The sequence below is a fragment of the Diceros bicornis genome, chromosome 5 (genome assembly GCF_020826845.1).
Source record: "Diceros bicornis minor isolate mBicDic1 chromosome 5, mDicBic1.mat.cur, whole genome shotgun sequence".
NCBI lineage: Eukaryota > Metazoa > Chordata > Mammalia > Perissodactyla > Rhinocerotidae > Diceros > Diceros bicornis.
Window position 1 is genome coordinate 72,714,360 of NC_080744.1, and position 27,699 is coordinate 72,742,058.

General features: G+C 39.0%; 1 protein-coding gene across 3 annotated transcripts; it reads right to left on the minus strand.

Annotated features, from left to right (window-relative positions):
• Position 1: 1 nt before the first annotated feature.
• On the minus strand, positions 2-27,699 carry NIPA2 (NIPA magnesium transporter 2). 3 transcript variants are annotated; one of them, XM_058542225.1, is made up of 6 exons: positions 27,456-27,699; positions 18,585-18,816; positions 17,049-17,105; positions 6,688-6,778; positions 5,373-5,533; positions 2-1,481 (listed from the first exon to the last, which is right to left on the minus strand). In XM_058542225.1, exons 2-6 carry the CDS (start codon positions 18,721-18,723, stop codon positions 850-852), a joined length of 1,080 nt encoding a protein of 359 aa, XP_058398208.1. In that variant the 5' UTR covers positions 18,724-18,816; positions 27,456-27,699; the 3' UTR covers positions 2-849. The 3 variants fall into 3 exon arrangements, with proteins under 3 accessions (XP_058398208.1, XP_058398209.1, XP_058398210.1); XM_058542226.1 differs by lacking the exon at positions 27,456-27,699 and adding an exon at positions 27,296-27,448; XM_058542227.1 differs by lacking the exon at positions 27,456-27,699 and adding an exon at positions 27,227-27,245.

A 27,699-nucleotide genomic window follows, 5' to 3' on the forward strand; every position in this document is an offset into this window, starting at 1 on the left:
CTTTGTTTCAATTTGTCTTTTTATTATAACATGAGCTAAATTTAAGAAATTACCCTAGTCTTCTGACTTTACTTCCCAGAGTTGTTAGAAGATCTAAATGACATAACTCATTATGAAAATATATTGAAAAGTACAAGAGCTGATGTAACATGGTTAATCAAGTTTCCAGGTACCAGGGGATTACAGTAACTAAGAATAAAACCAGCTGGGCTGCAGCACTGGTTTAACAAGGTGTTGTCTAGGAAGGCCACTGAATGTGTGTGGTGACAAGTCACAGCCTGAGAAATATTTCTGTGGGGTGATTTCTTACCCTTGTTTTGTAAATGAGTTTCCTTCATTTGATAACTTCAGATTCTCTCAAGCTAACATTTCAAAATTAAAATAATTCATCAAACAGGAGTCATTTTTATAGGCAAGGTAAATTATAGGATAATATATTGGGATAATTTTGTTCTTTTTTAAATCAAAAAGCCTTAAAATGGTCAGAGTTTGATAGAGTAGGGATCACAGATGTACATTCCAGACTTTCATCACCAATGAAAAAATAAAGCATTTTTATAGACTTAAAACTGTCATTAGTAGTGCTTTTAGATTTTGGTGAAGGAAAATTTAAAATACCTCTACAATAATACAATGTTAATAGAAATTGGCCACATACGGAGGTCATTTTAGTGAGCCACCATCATTTAAATAAAAGAGAAGTAATTTCTTGGTCCAAATTAGTGAAATATTAAAAAAGATTGTCTCTAGAGAATATTAATTTGAGAACAATGCTTTTTTCAGACACATTCTGATATTCAGATTCGCTTTATAACACAATTATAGATGAACCTTTTAATTACATCTTTCTTAAAAAGCTGTCAAATTTCCATTTCTTCGGGAAATATTTTCACCAGTGTGTTGTTCAATTCCACAGGTTAAGCTTTCTTCATTATTAAGAACTTCATACATATTAGAGAGATTGCCATTCATTGCTTTTTCATCTTTTCGAAAAGACACGGGCAGACTTGCTAGACTAAAGCTGACGTCTTTAAAGGCATGCAACAAGAATATTCCCACAATGATTGTAAAGAAGCCACTCAAAGTACCAATGACATCATCAACAGGCATATCTTGCCACTCCTTAAAAAGAATAGCTGAACAAGTTAAAACGGATGTTGTAAAGAACACATAATATATTGGAGTCACGATGGAAGTGTTGAATATGTCCAGGGCCCTGTTCAGGTAATTAATCTGTGTGCTCACACAGACTATGAGGCTCAGCAGCAGAATCCAGGCCAGGGGATGTCGCAGCACAGGCTTTCCAGCAAACAGCTCTTTGATAGCAATGCCCAGGCCCTTAACACAGGAGACTGAAAATGCACCAATGACCGAGCAGATTGTTATGTACACAAGAATGTTTGTCTGTCCATGGCGAGGTCCCACCACGAAGATTAATATCAAGGACACAATGACCACAAGTGTTGCAAAGACCACAAAACCTGGAGGAGGCAAAGTAAAGTTATATTTAGTCAAATGTTTAAGTACTAAAAGAAAACTGAGAATCCAAAACAAAATATTAACTCAATAGGAAGGAGAAAACGTGTGTCCCTAAGATAAAAATCAGCTTTCTTTTGCTGCCCCAGCAAAAGTACACTCATAAAAATTTAGTTAGATGTACACACTGGAAGACTAAACTATCCTTCACATTCACAAATTGTTATACCACTAACATTTTTAAAATAGCATTTTAGGCCTCATGATAATTCTATCAAAGAAAATGGAATCAGGCTGATTCAGAGCCGTCTATCCTAGAACATCTCACTACTCCCCACCCACTGGAGTGCTCTAACTCCAAGGACAGATACACAGAACAATCAGAAACTAGTGGAGAGAAATCATGAGATGAACTTGAATGCTCAACAATTTATAGCCACTAAAAAAGAACAGGAGTTACAAATCAAATTTGTCCTAAAACAAGTAAATTTTTAAAATTTAAATCTAGGGACAACCTCTGGGGTAAAAAGCAAATCAATAAAAGAACTTGAATACTGTCGGAGTTCTGGTTGAACATGGAGAACTGAACCCAGCATGATAACGGCTGATAACTGGGTAGCACTGTGGACTGGGCACTTCTCTCAGCAATTTGCACTGATTAACTCATTTAATCCTCACAACTATCCTGTAAGACACATACTATCATCTGCATTTTAAGATGAGGGAACAGGCACAGAAGTCACATGCATTTACTCTGTTCACTCCTCAAACTCTGCTAAAAAAATAGTAATAGGAGTTTTAAAGAAGCAAACACACAAAAACAAGAACAGGTAAGGCAATGATAGCAACAATGTATGGAAGACAGAAAGCAGAAGATAACTAATAACTAACTGATAAAGCAGATCCAAGAAAGGTGACTCCCACATCAGCAGTGATTAAAGATTAGCAAGTGACCCAGTTTATAGCACAGAATGCTCTCAAGATACAAAGTACCTCTGGAAGCAGAGTGAAGGGGAGACTGAAGACAAGGCCTGGCTGAAAGTCCATTCAAGAAGCAATGAACAACTAGGATATACAACTATGTACTGGGGGCTTTGGGGAGAAAAAAGAAAAAAAAAAAAGAAGCAATGAGACCCCAGATCCCTGCCCAGTTCCGGACATCTGAGTGACTGTTTCCCCTGCCACAGTGAACTGGAGGAGTCTGGGCCAGCTGAGTGTGTGGGTAGCACACAAAAATAGGGGGCTGGGGTAAGGCATACGTCTATGACATTAACTCCCTCTTCCCCACTCAACTCCCAGGATGCTGGCAGCCAGGCAAGAGACCTTGCTGGGGATCTGACCACCCTGCTTTTCAGAAGGCAGCCAGGGATCACTAGGAGAGGTACCAAAACAAACATAGAAAAGGAAAGCCTTTGTTTGCTCCACAGAGACAGAGGAAAACTTCAAAACAGATAAATCACCATCCCACAAAAACAATGAAAACCACCATTAATATACTCAGAGAGACAATGATAAAATACCAGAGCAATCAAAGCAGCCAGAACTTGAGGGGCCAAAACCTGGAGAAAACTGAAGCACCTTGAAATTAGGCCAACAATCACCTCTGCTTCTTCCCTTGAGACAACTGCCAATTCCAGAGCAGAGAGTAAGGATGGGCATAAAAGCCAGCAGAAAGGGGTGACGTGAGGCTTGTGGAAGTTTCAGTAGACTAGGTAAAAAAAAAAAAAAAAAAAAAAAAAAAGTTGGAATTTTGGGCTGCCTAAGCAGCTGGGACATAATGGGTCAGGATTCCAGAAAGGATGGAACTGAAGGGAAGTAAGCCCAAATTTCTGTGTGCAGTTCCCCTTAAGGTGTTTGCAGGCGCACAGAAGCCACACATGTCTAGGTCAGAGGAGCCAAGCGGAAGGCCTGGTAAGGAGGCCAGAGGGCTGAGCAAGAGACCCACAGTCTTGGGGTGCTGAGACAGACACTGGTGTTCACAGCTCACTGAAGTGGAGGGGTCCAAATAAACATCCCAGGCTATCAGCTGATAGCCAGAAGGGCTATGACCAAGAATAAAGGAAACTGGCAAGAAACTGGCCCCAACAAAGCTTGAAACAATGCTTCAGGTTGAAGGGGAGCTGCTGTACTCTTATCTGCCAAAAGAAATTTAAGATCTCTCTGAAGGAAAAAAACATCACTTAGAGCCTTTACACTTTTTAATATACTATGTCCAGCATTCAATCAAAACTGCCAAAATACAAAACTAAAGGACTGAAAACAAAAGAAAAAACAGATCATAGAAACAGGCCCACAAATAATCCTGATATTGACGTTTGCAGACAAAGAATTTAAAACAAGACTCTCCAGGGACCTGCTGCACAACACCATGCATGTGGCTGACAATACTGTACTGCACATCTCAAAACTGTTGGGAGGGTGAACTTCATGTTACATGTTTTTTGCTACAATAAAAAAATAAAATAACAATAAAGAACAAAAGCAAGCATTTGGAAATTAAAAATATAATAGCAGAAATAAAAACTCAAAGGCTGGAAGATGACACTGAGGAAATCTCCCAGAAGACAGAACAAAAAGGCAAAATGGTAAAAATATGAGGAAAAAATACATAAGAAAATTAAAGGTCTAGGGCCAGCCCGGTGGCTTAGCGGTTAAGTGCGCGTGCTCCGCTGTTGGTGGCCCGGGTTCGGATCCCAGGCGCGCACCAACGCACTGCTTCTCCGGCCATGCTGAGGCCGCGTCCCACATACAGCAACTAGAAGGATGTGCAACTATGACATACAGCTATCTACTGGGGCTTTGGGGGAAAAATAAATAAATAAATAAATAAAATTATAAAACAAAAAAAAAAATTAAAGGTCTAGTTCAGGAGGTCCAATCAATAGAAGAAGAATTTTACAAAAAGAAAACAGAGAAGAATATCAAAGGAGTAATTCAATTCCCCAGAGTAAGGCATGGATTTTCAAATTAAAACGATCCATCAAGTACCTAGCACAATGGATAAAAATTGACCCATATCTAGGCATGTCAGTGGGAAATGTCAGACAATGAGGGCAAAGAGGATATCCTAAAGGTTTCCAAAGACAAAAGATCAGTCACATGTAAAAGATAAAGAATCAGCTGTTGTTTGATTTCTCAGCAGCAACACTGCAAGTAAGAAGACAATGTGGTCACAGTAGATTAAAGGCATTTTGATATATACAAGGTCTCAAACAGTCTCATCTTTTCTGTGCCTTTCTTGTCTCTTATAAGAGTGGCTCCACCAAAATGAAGGAGCCAACCCAGGATTCAGGAGACAAGAGATCCAAGAAAAAACAAAGTGAAGGGATCCCCCAGGATGCTGATGAAGGAAAATCCAGGATACCTGTGATGGCAGCCTCAAGACATCAGTCTAGACTAAGGCCTCACAAGGCTCTGGGAGAGAGATTTCCAAAAGAGATGAGACTGCAAGAACACCTAAGCTGTGTGAAATTACTGAGGGCAGAATTAGACCACTGGGGAAGAGCTTCAAGATGGACTGATAAATCCACAGAAAACTAAGCAAACAAGATAATTAGTAGTTTATGAAAAATATAAGTCAAACAAGAAGGAAAAAGTAATCATAATGTATTATATGTCTAAGCTGAGAATAAAAGTTAAGTAGTGATGATAATGTAAACAAATCATTTAAACAAAACTAAATAGATACAACAAGTAATAGATATAACAGATAATGCCTAAAGCCAAAGAAACAAGGGGTTAGGGGTTGGCGGGGGAGAACAACTTCTATTTTTCATAATAAGCCACGTAGAACAATTTGCCTCTTTACATGCACATAAAATTTTTATTAAAATAAAAACTAAATTAAAAAGTAAAATATAGTAAGACTAATAATAAAGCTTTTCTTTTTTTCTTACCTGGGTCCCTTAGCTTGTGAGACATTTCATTTAAAGTCTCAATCTCCTCTTCTTTTGGAGCATGAATGACCATAACTGTAGATCCCAGAATACTTAGCAAACATCCAATTTTCCCATGAAGATTAAGTCTTTCATTTAGAAAGTATGAAGAAAGAATGGCACTAAAATGGGGGGAAGGTGAAGAACATTAAAATAATCAGCTATTTCTCTCATTTTTAAATATCAACACAACTCAGAATTTAAATTACTGAACTCAAACTAAAACACTGAGTTTATAAAGATTCTGGCTTTCAGACAAGGTAAACAAAATGCACAATCATAAGATGGAAGTTTCTAGGGAACATCTGCTTCATCCCACAATAACCAGCATAGTTACCATCTCTCTACTGTAGGAAATCAATATGAAATTTACAATAAGTGGAGCTATGGTACAAATTTATATTCTAATTCAGAATCTACATCCAGTCCAATGCTTAAAATTTGCTCAAATTTAATTTATCCCCACTGGTTGATGTATCCTTCTTACATGTTCATTTAATTCTATATAATTTGCCTATTAATTAAATTATCGTTTTAATACTTATAGTTTTATCCAAATCTAAAAAAAAATACTGTATAAACCTATAAATATAATAATGGCATAATATACAGAAAATTAAAGGTAAAAGACATGTACCATAATATATCTTTATACAGTATATATAATATACATAATCTTGAAAAATTATAATTTACATATAACATTGTTTTATGCTATCTTGAAAAAAAAATAAAAATACGTATCTGCAATCAACTTTGGGAGTAGCAACTAAAATCAACTTTAGTATGGGCTTAGCTGTTTGGGCTAATCATTGAAATACCAGAAATAGGGTAAGTCTTGGACTGCTCCTTCCAAATGAGGACCCCAGGCCAGTCTTCAGGGGTACATAACCTTGCCCCAATCAATAATTTTCTGTAGTAGGTATAGAAATCTGCTCAGCACCAACCACCACTTACCAAAGTGTACATGTCTCAAATGATAAATGTTCTGAGAGGTGGAACTTGGAATTTCTAAAAAAATTGAAATCAAAGTAGGTCTAGTGCTGGCTCTAAATACAAGCAAGACAAAGCATAAGTGCATTGTCCACACAAACTGATAGCTTGTCTATGCACAGAAGATAACTTTTTAAAAGCAAATTACTACACAGTAATTAAAAAAAGTTCTCAAGGTTGTTTAAATGTCAATGATGCTGAACATGTGTAATCAGATGGTACTGAACACTTCAGGGACTAAAACACTGCCCGCTGTTTCTACACGTGAAGCGCAGTCCCTTACCTTACTAGTACGCTGAGAGCTCCTAACGGAGTCACTAGGGTGGCTGGTGCAAAGGCATACGCAGCAAAGTTGGCCACCTCGCCTGCTCCCACTGGGAGAGGGACAACAAAAGAAAACTCTCAGATAGGAAGATATCTACTCAAAATGGAAATGCTTGCATTTTATTTACATATTTTTTATATACTATTTCAATTGTATTTAGTAATCTCCACATTTTCTCCATTCATAAGGCTTCTCCTGTAAATTATCAATAGAGTCCAAACCAATTAAAAATAATACAAATCTAGGGGCTGGCCCGGTGGCGCAAGCGGTTAAGTGTGCGCGCTCCGCTGCAGCGGCCAGGGTTCACCAGTTCAGATCCCAGGCGCGCACCGACGCACCGCTTGTCAAGCCATGCTGTGGCGGCATCCCCTATAAAGTGGAGGAAGATGGGCATGGAATGTTAGCCCAGGGCCAGTATTCCTCAGCAAAAAAAGAGGAAGATTGGCAGATGTTAGCTCAGGGCCGATCTTCCTCACAAAAAAAAAAATAATACAAATCTATAATTTTAATTGATCTAATTTATGCTTCCATATTGGTTTTTTTAAATAAAAAACTTTAATAGGTATTTATTTATACTTATTTATTTCCTAAAACTTACATTTTAGTGGGGGAAAACATACATGTCTAGTGGGTAAACATGTTTTGTAGAAAAACAAAGCGAGGGAAAAGAACAGAGTGCTTGCTGGTGAGGGCAGGATCGTGGTGCCAGGCAAGGGTATCTGATGGAAACTGACCAGCCTGACATGAAGTGAAGGATTTACCTGCAGCTATGTGGGGGGAAAGCATCCCAAGCAGGGAGAACAGCAAGTACAAAACCCTGACTCAAGACAATGGTTGGCACATCAGAGCCAAGGAAGCTAGGATGGCTCCAGCAGAGCAATTAACATGGAGAGTGGCCGGGGAGTCAGAGGCAGCCAGGGCCTCATGGTACAGGACCTTTTTGAGCCCTGATAAGGATTTCATCTGAATTTAAAAGCCACTGGGGAATCTTATGCAGGGGAGGGAGGTGATCTCATACAAGGATCACTCTCTGCTACTGTTTTCCAAAATGGTTATGTCCAATTTCACTCAGCAGTGTGTGGAGAGCTCCCTTTGTCCCACTCTCCCCAACACTCCGTACTGTTAGATTTAAAAGTTTGCTAATGTGTTAATGGGGCATTGGATTACTTTATTATGCTTTCAATTTGCATTTCTGTGTGTGTGTGGGGGGGGGGAGAGGGGGAGAGGGAGAGGGGGAGAGGGAGAGGGGGAGAGGGAGAGGGAGAGGGAGAGGGAGACGGAGGGGGGAGGGGGGGGAGGGGGAGAGGGGGAGGGAGATCAGCCCTGAGCTAACATCCATGCTAATCCTCCTCTTGGGCCGGCCCCGTGGCTTGGCGGTTGAGGCTTGGCGGTTGAGTGCGTGCGCTCCACTGCTGGCGGCCCGGGTTCGGATCCCGGGCGTGCACCGACGCACGGCTTCTCCGGCCATGCTGAGGCCGCGTCCCACATACAGCAACTAGAAGGATGTGCAACTACGACATACAACTATCTACTGGGGCTTTGGGGAAAAAGAAATAAATAAATAAAATTATAATCCTCCTCTTTTTGCTGAGGAAGACCGGCTCTGAGCTAACATCTATTGCCAATCCTCCTCCTTCCCCCCGCCAAAGCCCCAGTAGATAGTTGTATGTCATAGTTGCACATCCTTCTAGTTGCTGTATGTGGGACGCGGCCTCAGCATGGCCAGAGAAGCGGTACATCGGTGCGCGCCCGGGATCCGAACCTGGGCTGCCAGTAGCGGAGCGCGCGCACTTAACTGCTAAGCCACGGGGCCCACCCGCATTTCCCCTTTTCATGTGTTTATTGGCTAAGTGAAATCTTTCAGTGAAGTAGCTGTTCAAGTTTTCCCCCTTTCTATTAGGCTGTTTTCTCTTACTGATTTCAGGTAATTCTATATTTTGGACATGAATCTTTTGTAGCTTAAAAACATTGTCATTATTTTTTTTACACTCTGTGATTTGCCTTTTCATTCTCTTAAACTCTTTTGATCAAAGGTTCTTAATTTTGATGTCAAGTTTTAAAATATTTTCCTCTAACAAAATTGTCCCATTTGCAACAACATGGATGGGCCTGGAGGGTATTATGTTAACTGAAATAAGCCAGAAAGAGAAAGACAAACACTGTATGATCTCACGCATATGTGGAATATAAACCAACACATGGACAGAGAAAACTGTATTGTGGTTACCAGGGGCAATGGGGGTAGGGGGTGGGCACAAGGGATGAAAGGAGACATATATATGGTGATGGACAAACAAAAATGTACAACCCAAAATTTCACAATGTTATAAACCATTAAAACATCAATTAAAAAAAATTTTTTAAATTTCCTTTATGGTTAGTGCTTCATACAACTTGTATAAGAAATCTTTCTTGATGGGCCGGCCCTGTGGCTTAGCGGTTAAGTGCGCACACTCTGCTGCTGGCGGTCTGGGTTCGGATCCCGGGCGCGCACCAACGCACCGCTTCTCCCGCTATGCTGAGGCCGCGTCCCACGTACAGCAACTAGAAGGATGTTAAACTATGATGTACAACTACCTACTGGGGCTTTGGGGGAAAATAAATAAATAAATAAAAATTATAATTTAAAAAAAAAAAAAAGCTTTCTTGAAATTCTTTATCCTCTAAATCTTTTAGTGTTCTGGCTTTCACATTTAAGCTTATGAACAATCTGGAGTTGATATTAATGGAGTGAGGTAAGAATCCAACTTTATTCTTTTCCATATGGACTATTACAGCAATATTTACTAAAAAGCACATTTCCCTACCTCAGTGCCACCTGTCTCATAAATATTCTGTCCATGGGTCTGTTTCAGGGTTCCCCACTCTATTCTATCGGTCTGTGTATCTATCTTGGCACAATACCATACTGACTTAATCAGTGTAACTTCATAATAAGTCATGATATCCAGTAGAGCAAGTCTTTTCACCTCTGCTTCTTAAAGAGTATCTTTGCTTTTCTTGGACTTCTGTATTTCCATATAAATTTTAAAATCAACTTATCATGTACCACATAACCACCTAGGGTTTTAAATGGAATAGCATTTAACTTGGAAGTCAGAATGGAGAGAAATGACAACTTGGCAATAATGAATCTTTCAATCCATGAAAATCATATATCCCTCTATTTTTCTTCTTTTTCTCAGAAATATTTTCATTTTGTGGGAATCTTTCCTATCATTTGTTAGATTTAAAACTAAGTAATTCCAGTTTTTAAAACTTATATGTAGATCATAACATCTTAACATTTCCTATTGTTTGTTGCTGATATATAGAAACACCGCTAAGTTTTGTATGTTGACTTTGTATCCAACAACCTTGCTAAATTTTAATTTTATAATTTATCTGTATATTCTCACAATCATACAACCAGCAAATAACAAATTTATATATTCCTTTCTAATCCTCTATTTTCCTCCCTTGCACTATTGTATTGGCTAGAAATTCCAGTAATGTATTGAAAGAGTGATGAGAGGTCATTTGCTTGTTTCCAGTTTCAAAAAGAAAGCCTTCAATATTTCCCCATTTTGGTGTTTACTGTGTGATTGTCTGAACTTTTTTTTTCTTAGAAATCCTTTATCATATTAAGGAAATTCACTTAAATTACTTACCTGAAATGGTTTCTTTTTAGTCACGAATAGTTGCTGAATTTCACTGAAATTATATAATTTGCATGGCAGATTATGGTGATTGGTTTCCCAAGTTATGCCAACTTTGCATCCCTAGAATAAATCTAACTTGCTCATGATTTATTATTTTGTTTAGGATTTTTACATATACATTCATGAATGAGACTAGACTGTATTTTTCCTTTCTTATTCTGTCCCAGTCAGGTTTTGGTATTAGGATTACGCTAGCCTGTTTAAGAAGAATGGGGAACGTATATCCCTTTTTCTATTATTAGGAAATTTCTTAAGATTGCAATTATTTCTTCTTTAAATGACTGCAGAACTTGCCAATGAATCCATCTGGGCCCAGGGTTTAACATATGCAAAGGTTTTAAAACTACAGATTCAACTGTATTAAGTTAGAGGAGTATTCTAGTTTTCTATTTCCCCCCAAAAATTTGTCTATTTTTTCTAAGTTTTATAGTTACTGGAATAAAAATGTTTATAACATCCTGTTAATATCTACAAAACCCGAGTTACATCACTTAGCTATTCCACCTTCTCTTTTTCTCGATCAATTTCAACAAAAGGTTTATCAATTTCATTATTCTGACCACAGAGCTAAACGTTGGCTTTAATGCCCTTTGTTTTCTATTTAATAATTCTAGCTCTTCTCTTTATTTGCTTCCTTCTACATTTTTGGTTTTATTTTGCCACTCTTCTCCTATTTTCTTGAATTAGATGCCTCGTTTTTCTTATTTTCAATTATATTTATTTGAAACCATAAATTTTACTCTAATTACTCCAATTGTATTCCACAAGTTATGATATTTTGTATTTGGCATCAACATATTAAAGTATTTTCTAATTTAAGCCTATTTTAAAAATATTTTCTAATTTCCATTCTGACTTCTTTGAACCATGGGTTACATAAAAGTGTATTTCTATATTTCCACACACGAGATTTTCATGTTATATTTTTGTTATTGATTTCTAATGTAATTATAATCTGTGAAAATACTTCATTAAATCCTTTGAAAAATTTAAGACTGGCTTTATGGTCCAGCAAATAGCCAATCTGTATAAATATTCCATATGCACTTGAAAAGAATGTAAATCTGAAGTTGAGTTCAGTGACGTATGTCCACTAAGTTTGTTAAATTTGCTGTTCAAATTTTCATAGCCTTAATGGTTTTACTCTGCTTGCCCTATCAACTGCTAAGAATGTTAGAATAAAATCTCACCACAAGATTTTGGATTTGTTTACTACCCCTTGCTGTTCTGTCAACTGCTGCTTTGCATATTTCAAGGCCATATTATTAAATAAAGTTAGAACTGTTAAAGCTTCCTGATGAGTTGAACCTTTGATCTATAAGAAATAATCCTCTATCTCCAGTACTGTTTGTTGCCTTGAAGTATATTTTGTCTAATATCAATAACAAAAATCTCACCTTTCTTCAGGAGTGTTTTTCCATCTTTCTCTTTCAGCCATTCTACATCTTTTTTGTGTGTATGTGTGTGTGTGTGTGAAGATTAGCCCAGAGCTAACATCCATGCCAATCCTCCTCTTTTGCTGAGGAAGACTGGCCCTGGGCTAACATCTGTGCCCCTCTTCCTCTACTTTATATAGGACGCCGCCACAGCATGGTCTGACAAGCAGTGCATCGGTGCTTGCCCGGGATCCTAACCCGGGTCGCCAGCAGTGCAGCGCGCGTGCACCTAACCACTACGCCACGGGGCCGGCCCCCCACTCTACATCCTTATGTTTTATGTGTGCATCTTGTAAATGGCACGTAGTTGGTTTCTGTTATTTCTTTTTATAATTGCAGTACAATACTCTTTGCCTTTTAACTAGGGCATTTCGTGTAAGGTAGTTACTGATATATCTGGATTTAAATGTATCATTCATTTTTAAAGGTTTTTATTTCAAACTTTTTAAAGACCAGTAATGAAACACTTCAAATATTCAGAAAAACAAAATATAAATGACAGCTATATATCCACAACCCAGACTTAGATGTAACCATTTTCCCAAATGTGTTTTTGATCTTCCCTTTTTAAAATAAACGTGTTTTCTTTTTGCTAATATTTTAACAAATTACAAGTGTCATGACATCTCACTCCACATACATGGAAATATGTATATCTTGAAAAAGATACTTCCAACTTAAGCTCAAAACCATTATCACATCTAATAAAATTAACAATAAACCTCTAATACCATCTAATATATTCTAATAAGCAATTCATATTCAAATTTCCCCTATAATCGTCAAAATGTCTTTTACAGATGGTCTGTTCCTTCTAGAATTCATCAAGGAATTTATCTGCAATGTCTCAAGTACCTTTTTATCTAGGATAGTCTCCCACTCCTATTTATCCATGACATTGACTTCTTAAAAAAAAAAAAAACTGGAAGAAAGTCTCACTTTCTGGATTTTGGTTACTTTCATTTTCTTATGTGCTATCTGTCCTGCATATTCTATGTTTTTCCTCATCTTTCTTGCTTTAAAATTTTTTATTATTCTATTCTTTCCTCCATTAATTATGAAGTTATATGCTCCTTCTCTCTTTTTACTGAATACTCTTACAACATGTATCCTTAACCTGCAACTCTAATGTTAATGTTTTTGCTTTATTCTCCTTCCAGACAATGCCAGAACCAAAGAACACTTTAATCCATTTTCTCCCTTCCAACTTATTATTTTTGTGTATTTTAATTTTATGTGTGGATATTTTAAGTCCATGAACCACTTTATTTTTTTTATTAACATTCACTCCGATGTACTCTATACAATGTACTCACCACTTTCTCTTCCTGCATCTCTAACATTTGGATAGATTTCTTTGTGGACAGATTTCTGGATAGATTTCTTGGTGCTAACAGAACACCTTTTTAAATTTGCACAGTAGTTATAGCATCGGTTTGTCCAAAACATCTTTAGTTTTATTCTTAAAGGATATTTTCACTGAATATTCTTCTGCCAGCTACTTTTTTCAGCACTTTGAAGATACATTTCCACTGTATATTCCACTACATATTCTACTGTTTAATAGCGTTGAAATGTTGAAAACTCAGCCATCAATCTGTCACTCCTTTGATGGTACTCTTTTTTTTCCCTCTGACTGCTTTTAAGATGTTCTGTCTTTGGTTTTCATCAGTTTTACTACGATGTGTCTAGGTCCAGTTTTCTTTTTACAGATTCTGAGTAGGTCTTGTTAGACTTCTTGAATCTGTGATTTGATAACTTTGGACAGTTTTGGAAAATTCTCAGCCATCTTCTCTTCGAATATCACTTCTCCTCCATTCCCTTTGTCCCTTCTTATTCTAAGACTGCAATTATTCACTGAATCCTCTACATTCCATAACACTCTTATCTATATTTTCCATCCTTTTGTCTCTGCTTCATTTTCGATAATTTCTTCCAAACTGTCATCAGTTCACTAAGTCTCTTTTCAGCCATGCCTAATCTACTGTTAAACTAATTCATCCCATTTTTGTTAGTCCATTTTTCAATTTCATAATTTCTTTTTAGTTCTTCTCCAAATCTGCAATGCCATTATAGTTCCCAGTTTATTGCTAGAACTACAGTTCTTTGTAGTAAGCACAGTGGTTTTATGGTCATGATACTTCCAATATCTGGAGAGGCTGTGGGTCAGTTTCTACCTGTTGTTTTTGCTAAATTTTCTTAATCTCGTTTTTTTCTTTTCCTGGACATTTTAAAATTACTTAAATAAACAGTTTAAGGTCAGGATAGTATATCTTCACGAGAAAACTTTTGCTTTCTTCTGCCAAGTGCAGAGAGCACTAGCAGTTCACGACCAGGGTTAGAGATGATATAGTCTTCAGGAATGACCAGATATTGCACAGTCTTCACCTCAATCCCAAGGTACAGCCTTTCCTGAGTACCAGCTCAGAGCACGTCGTGGTTCCCATTCTGGGCAGCACTTGACTCTCACCCTTATTAACCTAGTTTAAAGGTTCAGTTTCTCTCTCAGCTTCCTGCTCTGGAGTCTGCAATTACCTTTAGGGCAGAAGTGTCTCGAGCTTACCCTTCTGAGCTCTACACCTTTTCCTGATCTTGGCTTGGTAATTCTTCACTATTTTGTTGGCTCTTTGATGCTTTTAAGAGGATGCTTTTTATATGCTGTCCAGCCTTTTAACTTGTTTTCAGCAAATCTTATCAGTTCTACCTTCAAAACATATCCAGAATTCTACCACGTCTCACCACACCCACGGCAACCATCCTGGTCCATGTCACTACCTTTTGCCTGATTACTGCAATAGCCTCCTACCTGGTTTCTCTGATTCTGCCCCTATGCAGTCTTTATGCCTCAACATAGAGTCTGAGAGATCCTATTAAAACTTAAGTTAGATCATGTCACCCCTTTGCTCAAGTCTCCAATGAGAGGGCCGGCCCAGTGGTGTAGTGGTTAAGTTCACATGCTCCACTCCCACGGCCCAAAGTTCGCAGGTTCAAATCCTGGGGGCGGACCTACGCACCACTCATCAAGCCATGCTGTGGCTGGCATCCCACATACAGAGGAAGATGGGCACGGATGTTACCCTAGGGCTGATCTTCCTCAGCAAAAAGAGGAGGACTGGCAACAGATGTTAGCCCAGGGCTAATCTTCCTCACCAAAAAAAAAAAAAAAAAGTCTTCAATGACTTCCCATCAAACACAAAAATCAAAGGCCTTTCTATGACCTACAGAGCCCCACATGATCTAGGCCCTCATTACTTCTCTGAAATTATCCCCTGCTACTTCACCCCACATTCACTCCCTTACTATTCTTGCCTCTTTAATGTTTCCTGACATTTTAGTAATCCAGTGCTGCACAACAAAGCACTCCAAAATGTGACAGCTGAAAACAGCAAAAGCCATGTTTTCTGTTGGTCAAGACTTCATGATTTCTCATAGTTTCTGTTGGTCAAGACTTCAGAAAGGGACAGGTAGGTACTTCTCATTCAGAGTTCTTCAAGAGGTTGCAGTCAAGATATAATCTGGGCTGCAGTCATCTGAAGGCTGGACTGGAGCTGGAGGAGGCACATTCAAGGTGGCTCACTCACATGACTGGCAAGTCAGTACTGGCTGTAGCCTGGGGGTCTCTCTTCAGGCTGCCTGAGTGTCCTCACAGCACAGTAGTTGGCTTCCCTCAGAGTGAGTAATCCAAGCAATCAAGGCAAAACCACAATGCCTCTGATGACTTAGCCTCAGAGTCACACATCATCACTTCTGCTGTATTCTTTGGTCACACTGGACCAGCCATAATTCAGCGTGAGGGGGAATTATACAAAGGTGTGAATACCAGAGGGAAAGAATCTTTGTGGCCTATCTTGGAGGCTGCCTATCACACTTTAAAAGGCCAGGCATGGTCCTGCCTCATGGCCTTCACATTTACTGTTTCCTCCTGCTTAAAAGGTTCTTCCCCCAAATATCCATATGGTCAGCTCCCTCACTTCCTTTACATTTTCTACTCAAATATTATCTTTTCAGTGAGGCCTGCCCTGTCCCCCCATCTAAAATTGAAACCTATCTATTCTTCGTTTTATTACATACCCTTCCTACTTTACTCCTAGCAAACGTTAGCATTTATCACTAACACACGCACATTCTAATGTATTTATCTTATTTATTGTTTGTCTTCCATCTAGAATAAGTCTCATGTGGGTGAGGATTTTCCTGTTTATTTATTTGACTAGTGTATCTCCAGCACCAAGAACAACACCTGGCATACCAGAAATGACCAATAAATATTTGTTGAATGAACAGTCAAATCAGTCTCTCTGTTATTTCAACTGTTTTTAAGCTCAGAAAAAATATTTCCATAATTTAATTCTGAATACTTTGAAGGCTCAGTGTCTTTTTTTTTTTTATGAAGAAAGTCAGCCCTGAGCTAACATCCATGCCAATCCTCCTTTTTGCTGAGGAAGACGGGCCCTGAGCTAACATCTATTGCCAATCTTCCTCCTTTTTTTTTTTTCCCCCTTTTCTTCCCAAAGCCCCAGTAGATAGTTGTACATCATAGTTACACATCCTTCTAGGTGTTCTTATGCAGGACGCTGCCTCAGCACGGCCCCACAAGTGGTGCGTCAGTGCGCAGCTGGGATCCGAACACAGGCTGCCAGTAGCGGAGCACGTGCACTTAACCGCTAAGGCTCAGTGTGTTAAGGATCATTTTTTCTATGTACTTTTTTAAAAGTAATCATCAAAACAAGCATGGATAGTCTTATCAAATGCACACCTCCTTTCCAATTTGGAATGAAAATCAATGGAGGGGCAGAAATTAAAAACAGGATGTTTTCTATGATCATTCACTTTCAAAATTACCTTCTTAAACTGAGCAGAATTTTAAAAAACACAGAGGTATACCAGACATTTCAATCAGATAGGTAAAACAAAGTCTTCTCATTCTAATTAAATGAGCTATTAAACTGCTAAATGACTTTTACCAGGCTTAAATTTTACATATTTTGAGTTTTGTTCATTAAAAAAGCCTTTTAAAATTTTTTAGTTATTTATTTAATTTTATTTATGTTTTATTATTTATTATTATATAATAAATAACTTTTATTTATTTAAAGGGTTTATTTAAAGTTTTAAAATTTGCTAGCATATGCAAATATTTCAATATACAGCTATATTTTCTTCAAATGTTTTCTATACATACTTGATAGCAGTCCAGCCCACCACAACCATTCTTTAAGATACGCATGGCCACCTTGACCTGTGAATGAAAAAATATTTCACTTGTTTGGAAGATTATTAGACTCCTGTAAATTTATGACAACTATTAGTAATGACAGATTTCAAAATATCTCATTTGTTGACTATTACTACTTTGAACAAAGGTTTCATCATGACTGTATAAGGGAATTTCTTAGATAAAATTTTTATGATTATCTTAGAAAAGGGATGTGAGGACCATGAGAATGTCAAAAATATTTAGGTTTGTACTATACTGTTGAGTGAAGGAATTAAATTAATCCTTATATTCAGATCATACTTCATTCTTTTGTTTTGCGAACTCAGCTTCAATAAACAAAGCAAAGAAAATAAACCAATAAGAAGTAGCCCAACTTCAAATGAACTAGTCTGAAAGTGAATAAGCCATTTAGGTGTGGGTTAGCCCTACTTATGAGGTAGTAACTTTGGAGAAAGGGGTCCTATACTGAACAGACATACAAAGACTGCGCACTGCTCACAGTCTGGGGCTGCTAGGATGCTCATCCTGCTTTTTCACTTGACATTCCTCCCAACCAAACTGATAAAATCAGGAAGCAGTCGGTACTTAAGCTATTGTCCGAAAAAAAAAGCCACTGCAAAAGAACACTTCGACAAGTATATCCACCACAAACAATGAGAATACCTACCTTAGGACCAAGAATGAGAAATATACTTGTTCAAGCAGTATACATCAATACTTTCTCCTCTGTCCACTAAACTCCAATAGAGGCTATTGTTTAAAGATTGCTCGATTAGGTTTGACCATAGAGATGGCACAGGAAAGAAAAAGAGGGTGGTATTTTTCACTGCCAAAGCAGGTCTTCCTATGAGAAGCAGGTCTAGAAGTGAAGCAGAGGCTTGAATGATGGAACATGACCCAAATGCAACATAATGCTGGGAAGTCACACGAAGTCAGAGTGGGGTTCAATCACATACGATAGTATCCCCCAGGGTCTCAAGACTTGTCAGCAGTTTCTGGGGAAACAAGCTACACCACCCTTCAGAAGTTCACTGAACTGAGTACTCTTCAACCCAGGGAAGCCCTCTCTTTCCTTCCTGCCAATTTGAGATCATCAAGAAAAATGTCTAAGGCAAACGTCAAACTTCCACTATCGTAGACAAAAGATCCTAACCTTCAATAAGATTCTGCTTCTATTGATACACCCTTATTTCCTTCTCTGCAGACATATCAAAATTTAAAGAAATGGCTGGATGCTAATTGGGCATTGGTCCCTATTCCCACTTTGATAATAACTGCAGGAGTGATTTATTTACTAACTAACTTATTTTGACATCTCACTTTTTATTTTTCTCATTACAAAACTGATGACTGATTCTCTATAAACATTCACAACTCTTGCACAGTTCAAACTTGTGAATAAACTCACTAGGAACGAAGATGTGATCTCCTACAGGCGAAGAATTTGAGTACATAAGCACACAATGATGTCATTTCAAAGTCACATAGGACATAACCTACCTGCTCTCATGGAGCCTTTTCTGGCAAGTCGCAGAAGGCCTTTTTTTTTCAAAATGAAACTCCCTCCAATGAAAATGCTGGAGCTCATAGCCAATCCCAGACCAATATAAAAGTCATATTTTCCATGCCCCTGGCTCATTTCGTTTGTTACTTAAGAAGTTCTTGTGAATCACATTGATCACAGAACAGAGAAACTGCTGGTACTGGATGCAGGATGATGCAGTCTTCAAATCTAAACAATGCAAAAAACAAAATGAGATTTTCATAGAATGATCATGACAGCTCATATGCAGTTCAAAATCATGACAGCTCATATGCAGTTCAAAATTTTACTCCAATTCTCTTCTCATAAAGGAATAATACTTCGTTTATTACTACTATTGATAATAAATATATTTACTATTTATATTTAACACTAATTCTATTTCTTCCAATTACGGTAAAAGATGGGATCACGATATAAAACTATACTTAAAAACTGAACTCATAGAAACAGAGAACAGATTGGTGGCTTACCAGAGGCAGGGGGATGGGGAGGGGTGGTGGAAATGGGTGAAGGTGGTCAAAAGGTACAAAATTCCAATTATAAAATAAATAAGTTCTGGGGATGTAACGTACAGCACGGTGACTATAGTTAGCAATACTATATTGTATATTTGAAAGTGGCTAAGAGAGTACATCTTAAAAGTTCTCATCACAAGAAAAAAAATTTGTAACTATGTGAGTGATGGATGTTAACTAAACTTATTGTGGTAATCATTTCATAATATATACACAAATCTAGTTTAAAAATACAATTACCAATTTCAGAAATATGGCCTTTTTTTTGGTTAGGAAGATTGTTCCTGAGCTAACATCTGCACCAATCTTCCTCTATTTTGTATGTGGGATGCCGCCACAGCATGCCTTAATGAGCCACGGGTGTGTAGGTCCATGCCGGGGATGCGAACTCGCTAACCCCAGGGCCGCCAAAGCGGCACACGTGAACTTAACCACTGTGCCACCAGGCCAGCACCCAAACATGTCCTTTTTAAATAACCTATACAGAAAAACTCAAAATTTTCTCATCCATACATTTTCTTCTCAGAAATCTATGTAGATATAAGCATATAGTAATTTATTTCCTATTTGGGGGTGTGTAGGGAGATTCCACATTATTTTGTTAGCAGAGGATGATGATTCTAGCAGCCAGATATTTGCCAGGGTACAGGTGTGGCACTGATGTACTTTTTAGAGAACATGAGGGCCACAGACCTAGAGGGCTCAAGCCATGAGACTAGACAGGAAGCAGAGGCTTACCAGACTGCAAATTTTTTTCCAAATGGCCAACTCATGTACTCTGCTGAGGGAAAAACATTCAGCAACAAGATTTATGATTGATTATAACTAACTGCCAGCCCAACTATCTGGTATGTCTTGAGATTTTAGTCCCACAATTTAGCTACTGAGTCCCAGAACTAATCTGCAATTCAGTCAGGATCCTCGCTCATTCATTAATCCTCACTGACTAGACAAGTTTTTCCTTTCTCCAGGTTACAAGACTCTGGCCTTTAACAAAAGCAACTTAATTTCCTATCCACCTAGCCCCTCAATTACTTTATCCATGCACTCAAACAGCATTTACCGAACCTATGCTGTGTTCACTAAGCATTATGCTAAGCTCTCTGGACAGAATGGTGATAGCTTTTAGTCTTCACTGGGGAGACAGACAAGAGACAGTTAAATAAGGGGTGATAATGTACTGTAATAATGGTAAACAGTATGTTCACACTTAGCTGACATTCCAAATAAAGGGAAAGGGCCACTGTTTTGATTTGCCTATTGAGTTACATTATGGTTCCCGGAACACTTCCACGAGAATAGTCTTCCCCACCCCGCTAATTTGGGGCATGGCCATGTGGCTTGTTTTCAACAGGAAGTGAGTATAAGTGACAGAGTGCCAGTTCCAAGTCTAGACCTAAGAGGACCCCCATACTTCTGCTTGCCCCTTTGCACCCTGCCATTGCTGTGTGAAGAGCAAAAACACACAGACCAGAGCCATCCCCGCTGACCCACAGACCTGTGAGCATGATCATAAAATAATCATAGCTTATTGCTACATGCCACTGAGACAGCTAAGTTATACACCTGAACAGGCTTACTACAGGTAACTATAAAATTCCCATCAGATTTTTTAAAAACCAAAACATGTCTGCAGAAAATGGGGATCACTGTTAAAGATGAGTGCTGGGTACACAAGGGTTCACTGTATTATTCTCTCTACTTTTGTGTATGTTTGGACATTTCCATATTAAGGTTTTTACAACACATCCTGCAGTGCTCCAAGAGCTGCAGGGATCCCAGGATAGAAACCACTAGCAAGTCCCCAAAGCAAGGTAACCCCATAATCCAGGACAAGATAATACTGCAACATGGAAAGAAGATAAGACACTAAAGTCGGGAAGGTGCTCTGAATTTTTGTAAGTATCCCCAGTTACATTCAATACACATAAGATTAGCTATCAACTTGAAACCTTTTCAGAACTGATCTCTCTCATAAGGGATTTGGAAAAGTACCCCCAGTCCTCCCAATGCCACTCCTAAAGTAAGTTATGTGTTGAGAAAAGTCCTAGGTGGGGAATCTGGAGATAGTTCTGCCTCTAGCTGGGTGCACGACCTTGGATGAGTCACAACCTTAACAGATACACACAAAAAAAGAAAGCAGCTAAACAATCTATAAGATCATTGCTGATTTTTAAATTAAAATAAAACAAGCTATTGCCCTCTTTATATGCCAAACACTGGTCACCTCAATCCTCAACTTAACTGCAGCTTGCCTGTGGAATAATTTGATAGGAGAGCCTCGTTGACTGTGACAATCAGTTTGTTCAGAGATGCAGACATATGCAGGGAGAGGGGGAGGCAGAGAATTCAGGATCAAAATGGTTAGGGGCAAGCATTATTTCTCTACATTATGTAATTAAAAAAGTGTGCTAACAGTGTCCTCACTACACCTTAAACGACTGTTTAGCCCTATTTACAACCCAGTGTCCCTCAGCAGACTGCTAGCTCCTCGGCTCCTGCACAAGTCACCTTTTTTATCCTGTGCACCTAGCTATCTCACAATCTCAAAATATGTCTTAATGTATATTTTCTGGGTGACTACAGATGAATGGAATCATATGTAACTGGCCCTAAAAAAACAAAGTTGGCTATTCTTGAGTGGTCATTACTAGATAGAAAACCACTGCATCATTTAGATCAGCATCCTAAAATGTAACCAGTTTTATAGCCTATAAACTTAAGAACTGTAAAAAGCTGCCAAAGTATGCTGGGAAGTGATAGTATCACATACAAGTGAAAATGCAAAGATAATAGTAATAAAGTCTGGAAATCTGGGAGTAAAGAAACCTAGCTACCAAACACTTCAGCCCACTTGGCAGGTATATCCTTCTAACAAGCAAGGGTCACCTAACTTTAATGAAATCATCCTCCTCTTTTAACCATCATCTTCGTGGAGCAATGTTCTTAATTACCACACAAGTTCTACTAAGAAAGTGACTACTTAAAGTTCCCTGGTTCATAAATCTCCCTTTTGAAGGTCTAAACAGAATAAGCCAACTTACAGTTCTAGAATCAATAAAATGGAACTTTGCTATCTGCAAGAATGATACCCAGAAACAAGTCAAGTTTATCTATAATTCCAATCCCAGGATAATGATAGCCTCACAAATCTAAATTCAGACTTTACTTACATAAACCTGACTTGCAAATACCAAATGTGTAACTATTAATTTACTAATATTTACCAATAATGTTAAGTTTCACTAAATGCAAGTTACATACAATGTGGTGTAAGGTCTAAAATTAAGACTCAATATTATGTGCTGCCTTGACAGCTGGTAAAACCGGAAGGCTTTTCAATGGCCTAACCACAAGTTCTCCTCCCTACTCTGCTCCTGTGGATAGGTCCTGAGGCCAATCAACCCTACTTATCATGGGGGCTGGGCAGAGTTCCTGCTTATCCAAGAGCAGTGGGCTTCACTGCCCTGCCAGACTGCAGAATTATTAAAGCAAGCCAAACACATCCTCTTGCAAGAACCAAGGGGCACCTCAACCTCTCGTTATTACAAAGCCTGCCTCCCACAGCCCCTGGTTCTTCACTCTGCAGCCCCCGTGTGGCCCTGTGTGGTGTTCGGTGTCCTCCTTCCCAGACCAAGTATAACTGCCTAATAAACTGCGGACGCTCTCATCTACCCAGTGTCAGGTACCGTGGGGAAAGAATCCCTCCCCTACCAACAAGGTGAAGAAGAGGTGATTAGAACAATGCATTATAATAGAATCTTATTCATTTTATCCTTAGGTCACTGAAAGTTCATTGCTCCTAATTTTACTATACCTATATACAAATTTTCTCCACATTTATTTTACGTAAAGTTTCACAATACCATTTAAAAGCTATTTCCCTCTTTCTTTTTTATTTTTATCTATTTATTATGGAAAATTTCAAACACACAAAAGTAGAGAGAAGGCCTTTTTTGACCACTTTGGTCCATCTTATGCATGTGGCTGGAGAGCTACATCCCTCCTGCCCACTTCATTTCCCAATACAGGATCGTGGCTCCTTTAAGACAAGTGTCATCACTGCCCAGACGCACCATGGCCTTCCTGTCCTCCTACCCACTACTTATAGCCTGCTCTTCACACAAGGCCAGGTCATGCTTCAAGCTGTGCTACAAAGACTTCTCCAACAGCGCCAGTCCACAGGCATTTTTCTCTCCTTTGCACTTATTTTATTTATAGTTGGCCTCATAAAATTTAATTCTCAATTACTGTTCTATCTTTGAAGATACACTCTAAGGTCCTTAAAGACAATGACTTTGGATCTTTGTGGTGGTTTCCAAACAAAAGGCACTCATTTATAGTGGTGAATTTGATTTATAAGCCTTTCTAGAATTAAGGTTATTTGCTTTGTTTGTTCACTCATGGAACTATGGGGGGGAGGCAGGGAGGGAAGGATGACAAGCAACATAAAATTGTTGTCAATTATAAAGCAGGCTTCAGCCACTAAGTAAATGAATTATCTCATTTGACTTACAGTTTGAAAATAGGACATCAATGTGAATGTCCTGAAAGGAATGAGCTGCTCTGCTATTCTCAGACCTGATAATGCTCTGCTCCCACTCTTTGTAACCGAAGGTCAATCACACGTGGGAGAGCCTGAAACAGAGATTATTTTTTATGTCTTAAGGATTAGCTATGAGGCAGGGCCAGGTTTAAAGACAGCTAAACAAGAAAACTTGCTAAGTTTCACTTCAACTAGGTTTTCAAACCAGAGACAACAAGCTCCAAGTAGTAACCTGTCCATCTTACCTCTCAGAGGAAATCAGGTGGAAGGTTCCACTTTCCCACCCCATGGCTATTACTGTTATTTATATGTAGCCATCTGTTCAATAAACATATACTGAGTAGCTATTATGTGCCAGGTACTGGAGTTCTAAAGATGATCAAAAGTCCCCGTCCTCAAGGATTCCACAGCTGAGGAAACTGAAAATTCTGAAAATATCTATTCAAATTTTAAACACACTTTTAAAGACTTCTAGAATTTCCAGGGGCCGGCCCAGTGGCAAAGTGGTTAAGTTTGCATGCTCCGCTTCGGTGGCCCGCGGTTCTCGGGTTCAGATCCCGGGCGCAGACCTACACACTGCTCATCAAGTCATGCTGTGGCAGGTGTCCCACATATCTAATAGAGAAAGATAGGCAGATGTTAGCGTAGGGCCAATTTTCCCCAGCAAAAAGAGGAGGATTGGCAACAGATGTTAGTTCAGGGCTAATCTTCCTCCCAAAAAAAATAAATAAATAAAAATTTAAAAAAAATTTTTTAAAGAATTTCCAGTTTGTCCTTTCTATATTTTAACATAATTTTCACAACTGATTTTACTAATATTTACAAATACTTATAATGTTAACTTTCATTAACTGCAAGTATGTCAAAATGAAAGGAATACATCTCAAAGAAAATAAAATTGGTCCACCTTCTAAAATGTGGAAAACACGTAATTTAAGGAACAGGAAAACATGAACTAACATTCTAATATCTATAAGGAAAGCCTAAACTAAGATTTGCTTTGCAAAATGGCTAACAGTAGGCAACACCATCACCAAAGTTAGCTAACTTCAAAAATTATACCAACTAAGGTACATTTACTGCTTTAAAACTTGTCACAGCACTTCTGACATTTCATTTTCACAAAAGCTTGAAAAGATATGTGGAAAGGCCGCACGATGAGAAAAGAGGCACAGATATGTTAAGTAAGTTGTTTTGCAGCTGGTGGGTAGCAGAACCAGGACTAGAACCCAGGTCTCCTCATTCTCAGCCTTTTCCCTCTCCCACTGAAGTCTCCCTTTAGTCCCAGAGGTGGAACACGAACAAGTGGCAGCTCAAACCAGGCTCTCAGTCTAGGTCATCGTCTTCTTACCCAATCTGCTCCACCCTGTGTTCTGACCGTGGCTTCACCATCCTCATCACCCCACCTGGATACAAGCGCCAAGGGTGGCAGACGGAGTCTACAGTGAAATACGGCCTCACGCCTCCATGTCTCTCCTTACCCTAATCCAGTTTAAACACATGATGCTGTCACACTGCTCTATAATACACGTCTTTGCCATCTCATTCAGCTTTTAAAAACTTAGAATGGCTACCCACTGTTTACAGGAAGACCAAATTTTGTAAGCCAGTAACTAAGACCTTTCACCATTTGTTCCAAACTTATCTTTTAAATCTTATTTCCCAATACAGTATTTCACATACCCTGTGTTCTACCAGAGATCAACACACTGCTGCCATTCTTACCTATTGCTTTTCCTCCTCCATATCTTTGTTTACATTATCTGTTTTGTCTTTAAGGACCCAGTTCAGAAAGCACCTCCACAATGAAGCCCTGCTTGACTTCCATAAGCCAGAGTAATCAGTCTTTTCTGAATTCCCTAGCCTTTGACCTGTACCTCTCTTTGGACTCTTTACTAGCCTTTATTATGATTACTTATGTACATGACTCATATCAGCTTCACTGCGGCTCCCTGTGGACAGGTGGTATACTTATTTACTCAACCAACAAATATTTACATGAATACACTCTATGTTCTAGAAACAGGGATACAGCAGTGAATAAAACAGACCAAAACTCTGCCCTCATGGAGTTTACCTTCTGTTGGAGGTAGGCAAGACAATAGAAAAATAAATAAAGACATTATAATAGAAGGTGGTGAATGCTATGGTGAAAAGTAAAGCCTATTAAGGGCAATGGGGAGTTGGGTTGCGAGACTTCTATTTTAACTCGGTTGGTCAGGAGGCCTAGTGGAGAAGGTAACATTGAGCAAAGGCTTAAGAGAGACAGGAAAAGAACAAAGGAGAGAAGCAGCAAGTGCAAAGGCACGGAGGTATGAGCAGGTATGCAGTTTTCTAGGAAAAGAAAGGCCACTGTGGCTGACACTGAGTGAGCAAGGGTAGGTAGGTTACCACCGCAGAGTATTTCTATACACTAGAAATATCCTGAAAACTAGTGTAGTTCTTTCTTTGTTATTTCTCTCTAATAGTAACAGCTACCACTTACTGAACACCTATGGAGGCACTGTTCTAGGTGATTGTATACATTATTTCTAATCCACACAATAATGAGAAGAAAGTATCGTTACCCCCACCTTACAGCTAAAGAAACTAAATCTCCCAGAGCTTAAATCACATGCAGAGGACCACACAGAAAGTTAGCCTGAAATGGAACCTAAGTGTTCACTGGACTTTACTTCTATATGGGCTGCCCACATCATATTAAAACTTCAGAGTTCTTAGTCTTTACTTCCACCTGGTTTCCACTGCTTTCATTTTTTTCTGACCTCTCATTTGACTAATTATTTTTAAAAGCAGTACTTATAAATACTGCAGAACCTAAATCTCCAACCCTAATTTAGCAACATTAATTATAAACTAAAAATTTAACTTACATGTGAGTTTAATATGTTCTCTCTTATGAAAAAAAAAGGCTGGAAGAGGTTAGAGATGACTTATTCACTCTCATTTCCCAGTAAATAATACTCTTTATTCTCATTTAAAGTGTTAAACCCTAGCAGAGTGACTCCGGCCCGGAAAGAAGAAAATACAGAAGTAGGCAAAAGGACTGAACAGTTACTAAGTACTTTTTAAAATGTGGTTATTAGCCGCCATACTCGTTGTACGTAGCAAGTAACATGAAACCTACTCAACCGTGCATAACATACCGCTTCAACAGACAGCCTACTGGAATGAAACAAAGATCTCTATCCTCTCATATTCTTATTACTTTAAAAAAAGAAGTACTAACTGGGCATATGGTATTTAGAGACTTTCTAGAAACAAAACTAAGACGTAGTCCTGTATTAAATGAATTGAAAAATCTAGTAAAGAGATTAAAGACACACAAACACAAAATTAGACGTATACTGAGTTTTGTACAGTTGTACAGAGAGGGAGCCCGGATTCGGTGACTTTATAAAAGTTAGAAAATTAAAACAGCCCGGTTCAAACGTTACAGCAGACTTCTAAAGCTTATTCCATTGTCAGTTACTATCTCTGAGCAGCAGAAACAATCTTCTAAAACTCACGACAGAGGAAAAACTATTTTAATGACCTTAATGAACACGCGCCCCCGACAGGGCCAAGCCAGGTTTCCGTGGTACTTAATGGCAATTCAACTCACGATGGGATTCCCCGATGCAGGGTACGAGGAAAACCGCGTCCATCTCAGCAGGCGCGGGGCTCAGTCCCCAGGGAAAAGAAAGGCGACTCAAGCCGGGCAGGCCCGCCCAGAGTTAGCCCCTTAGCCCCTGCCGGAAAGGGAAAAAGAGCGGCGGCCTCACCCCAGCCGGCGGGCCGGCGGCGCCGCTTCCCCTCCGCTCTCCGCTCCGGTCACCTCCGCTCACACTCCCACACAGGCCGCATGGGCCGCCCTCTCTTGCGCTCGCGAGGCCACCCGCTTCTTCGCCGTCCAGTGGGAAGTTTGGGCATTCGGGGCTGCAGCCGTGCGCTTCGCCTCCTCCATGGGGGAGCGCCGAGGGGAACCCGCCCCCAACAACCGCAGGCCTCGCCGACGCCGCCGCCGCC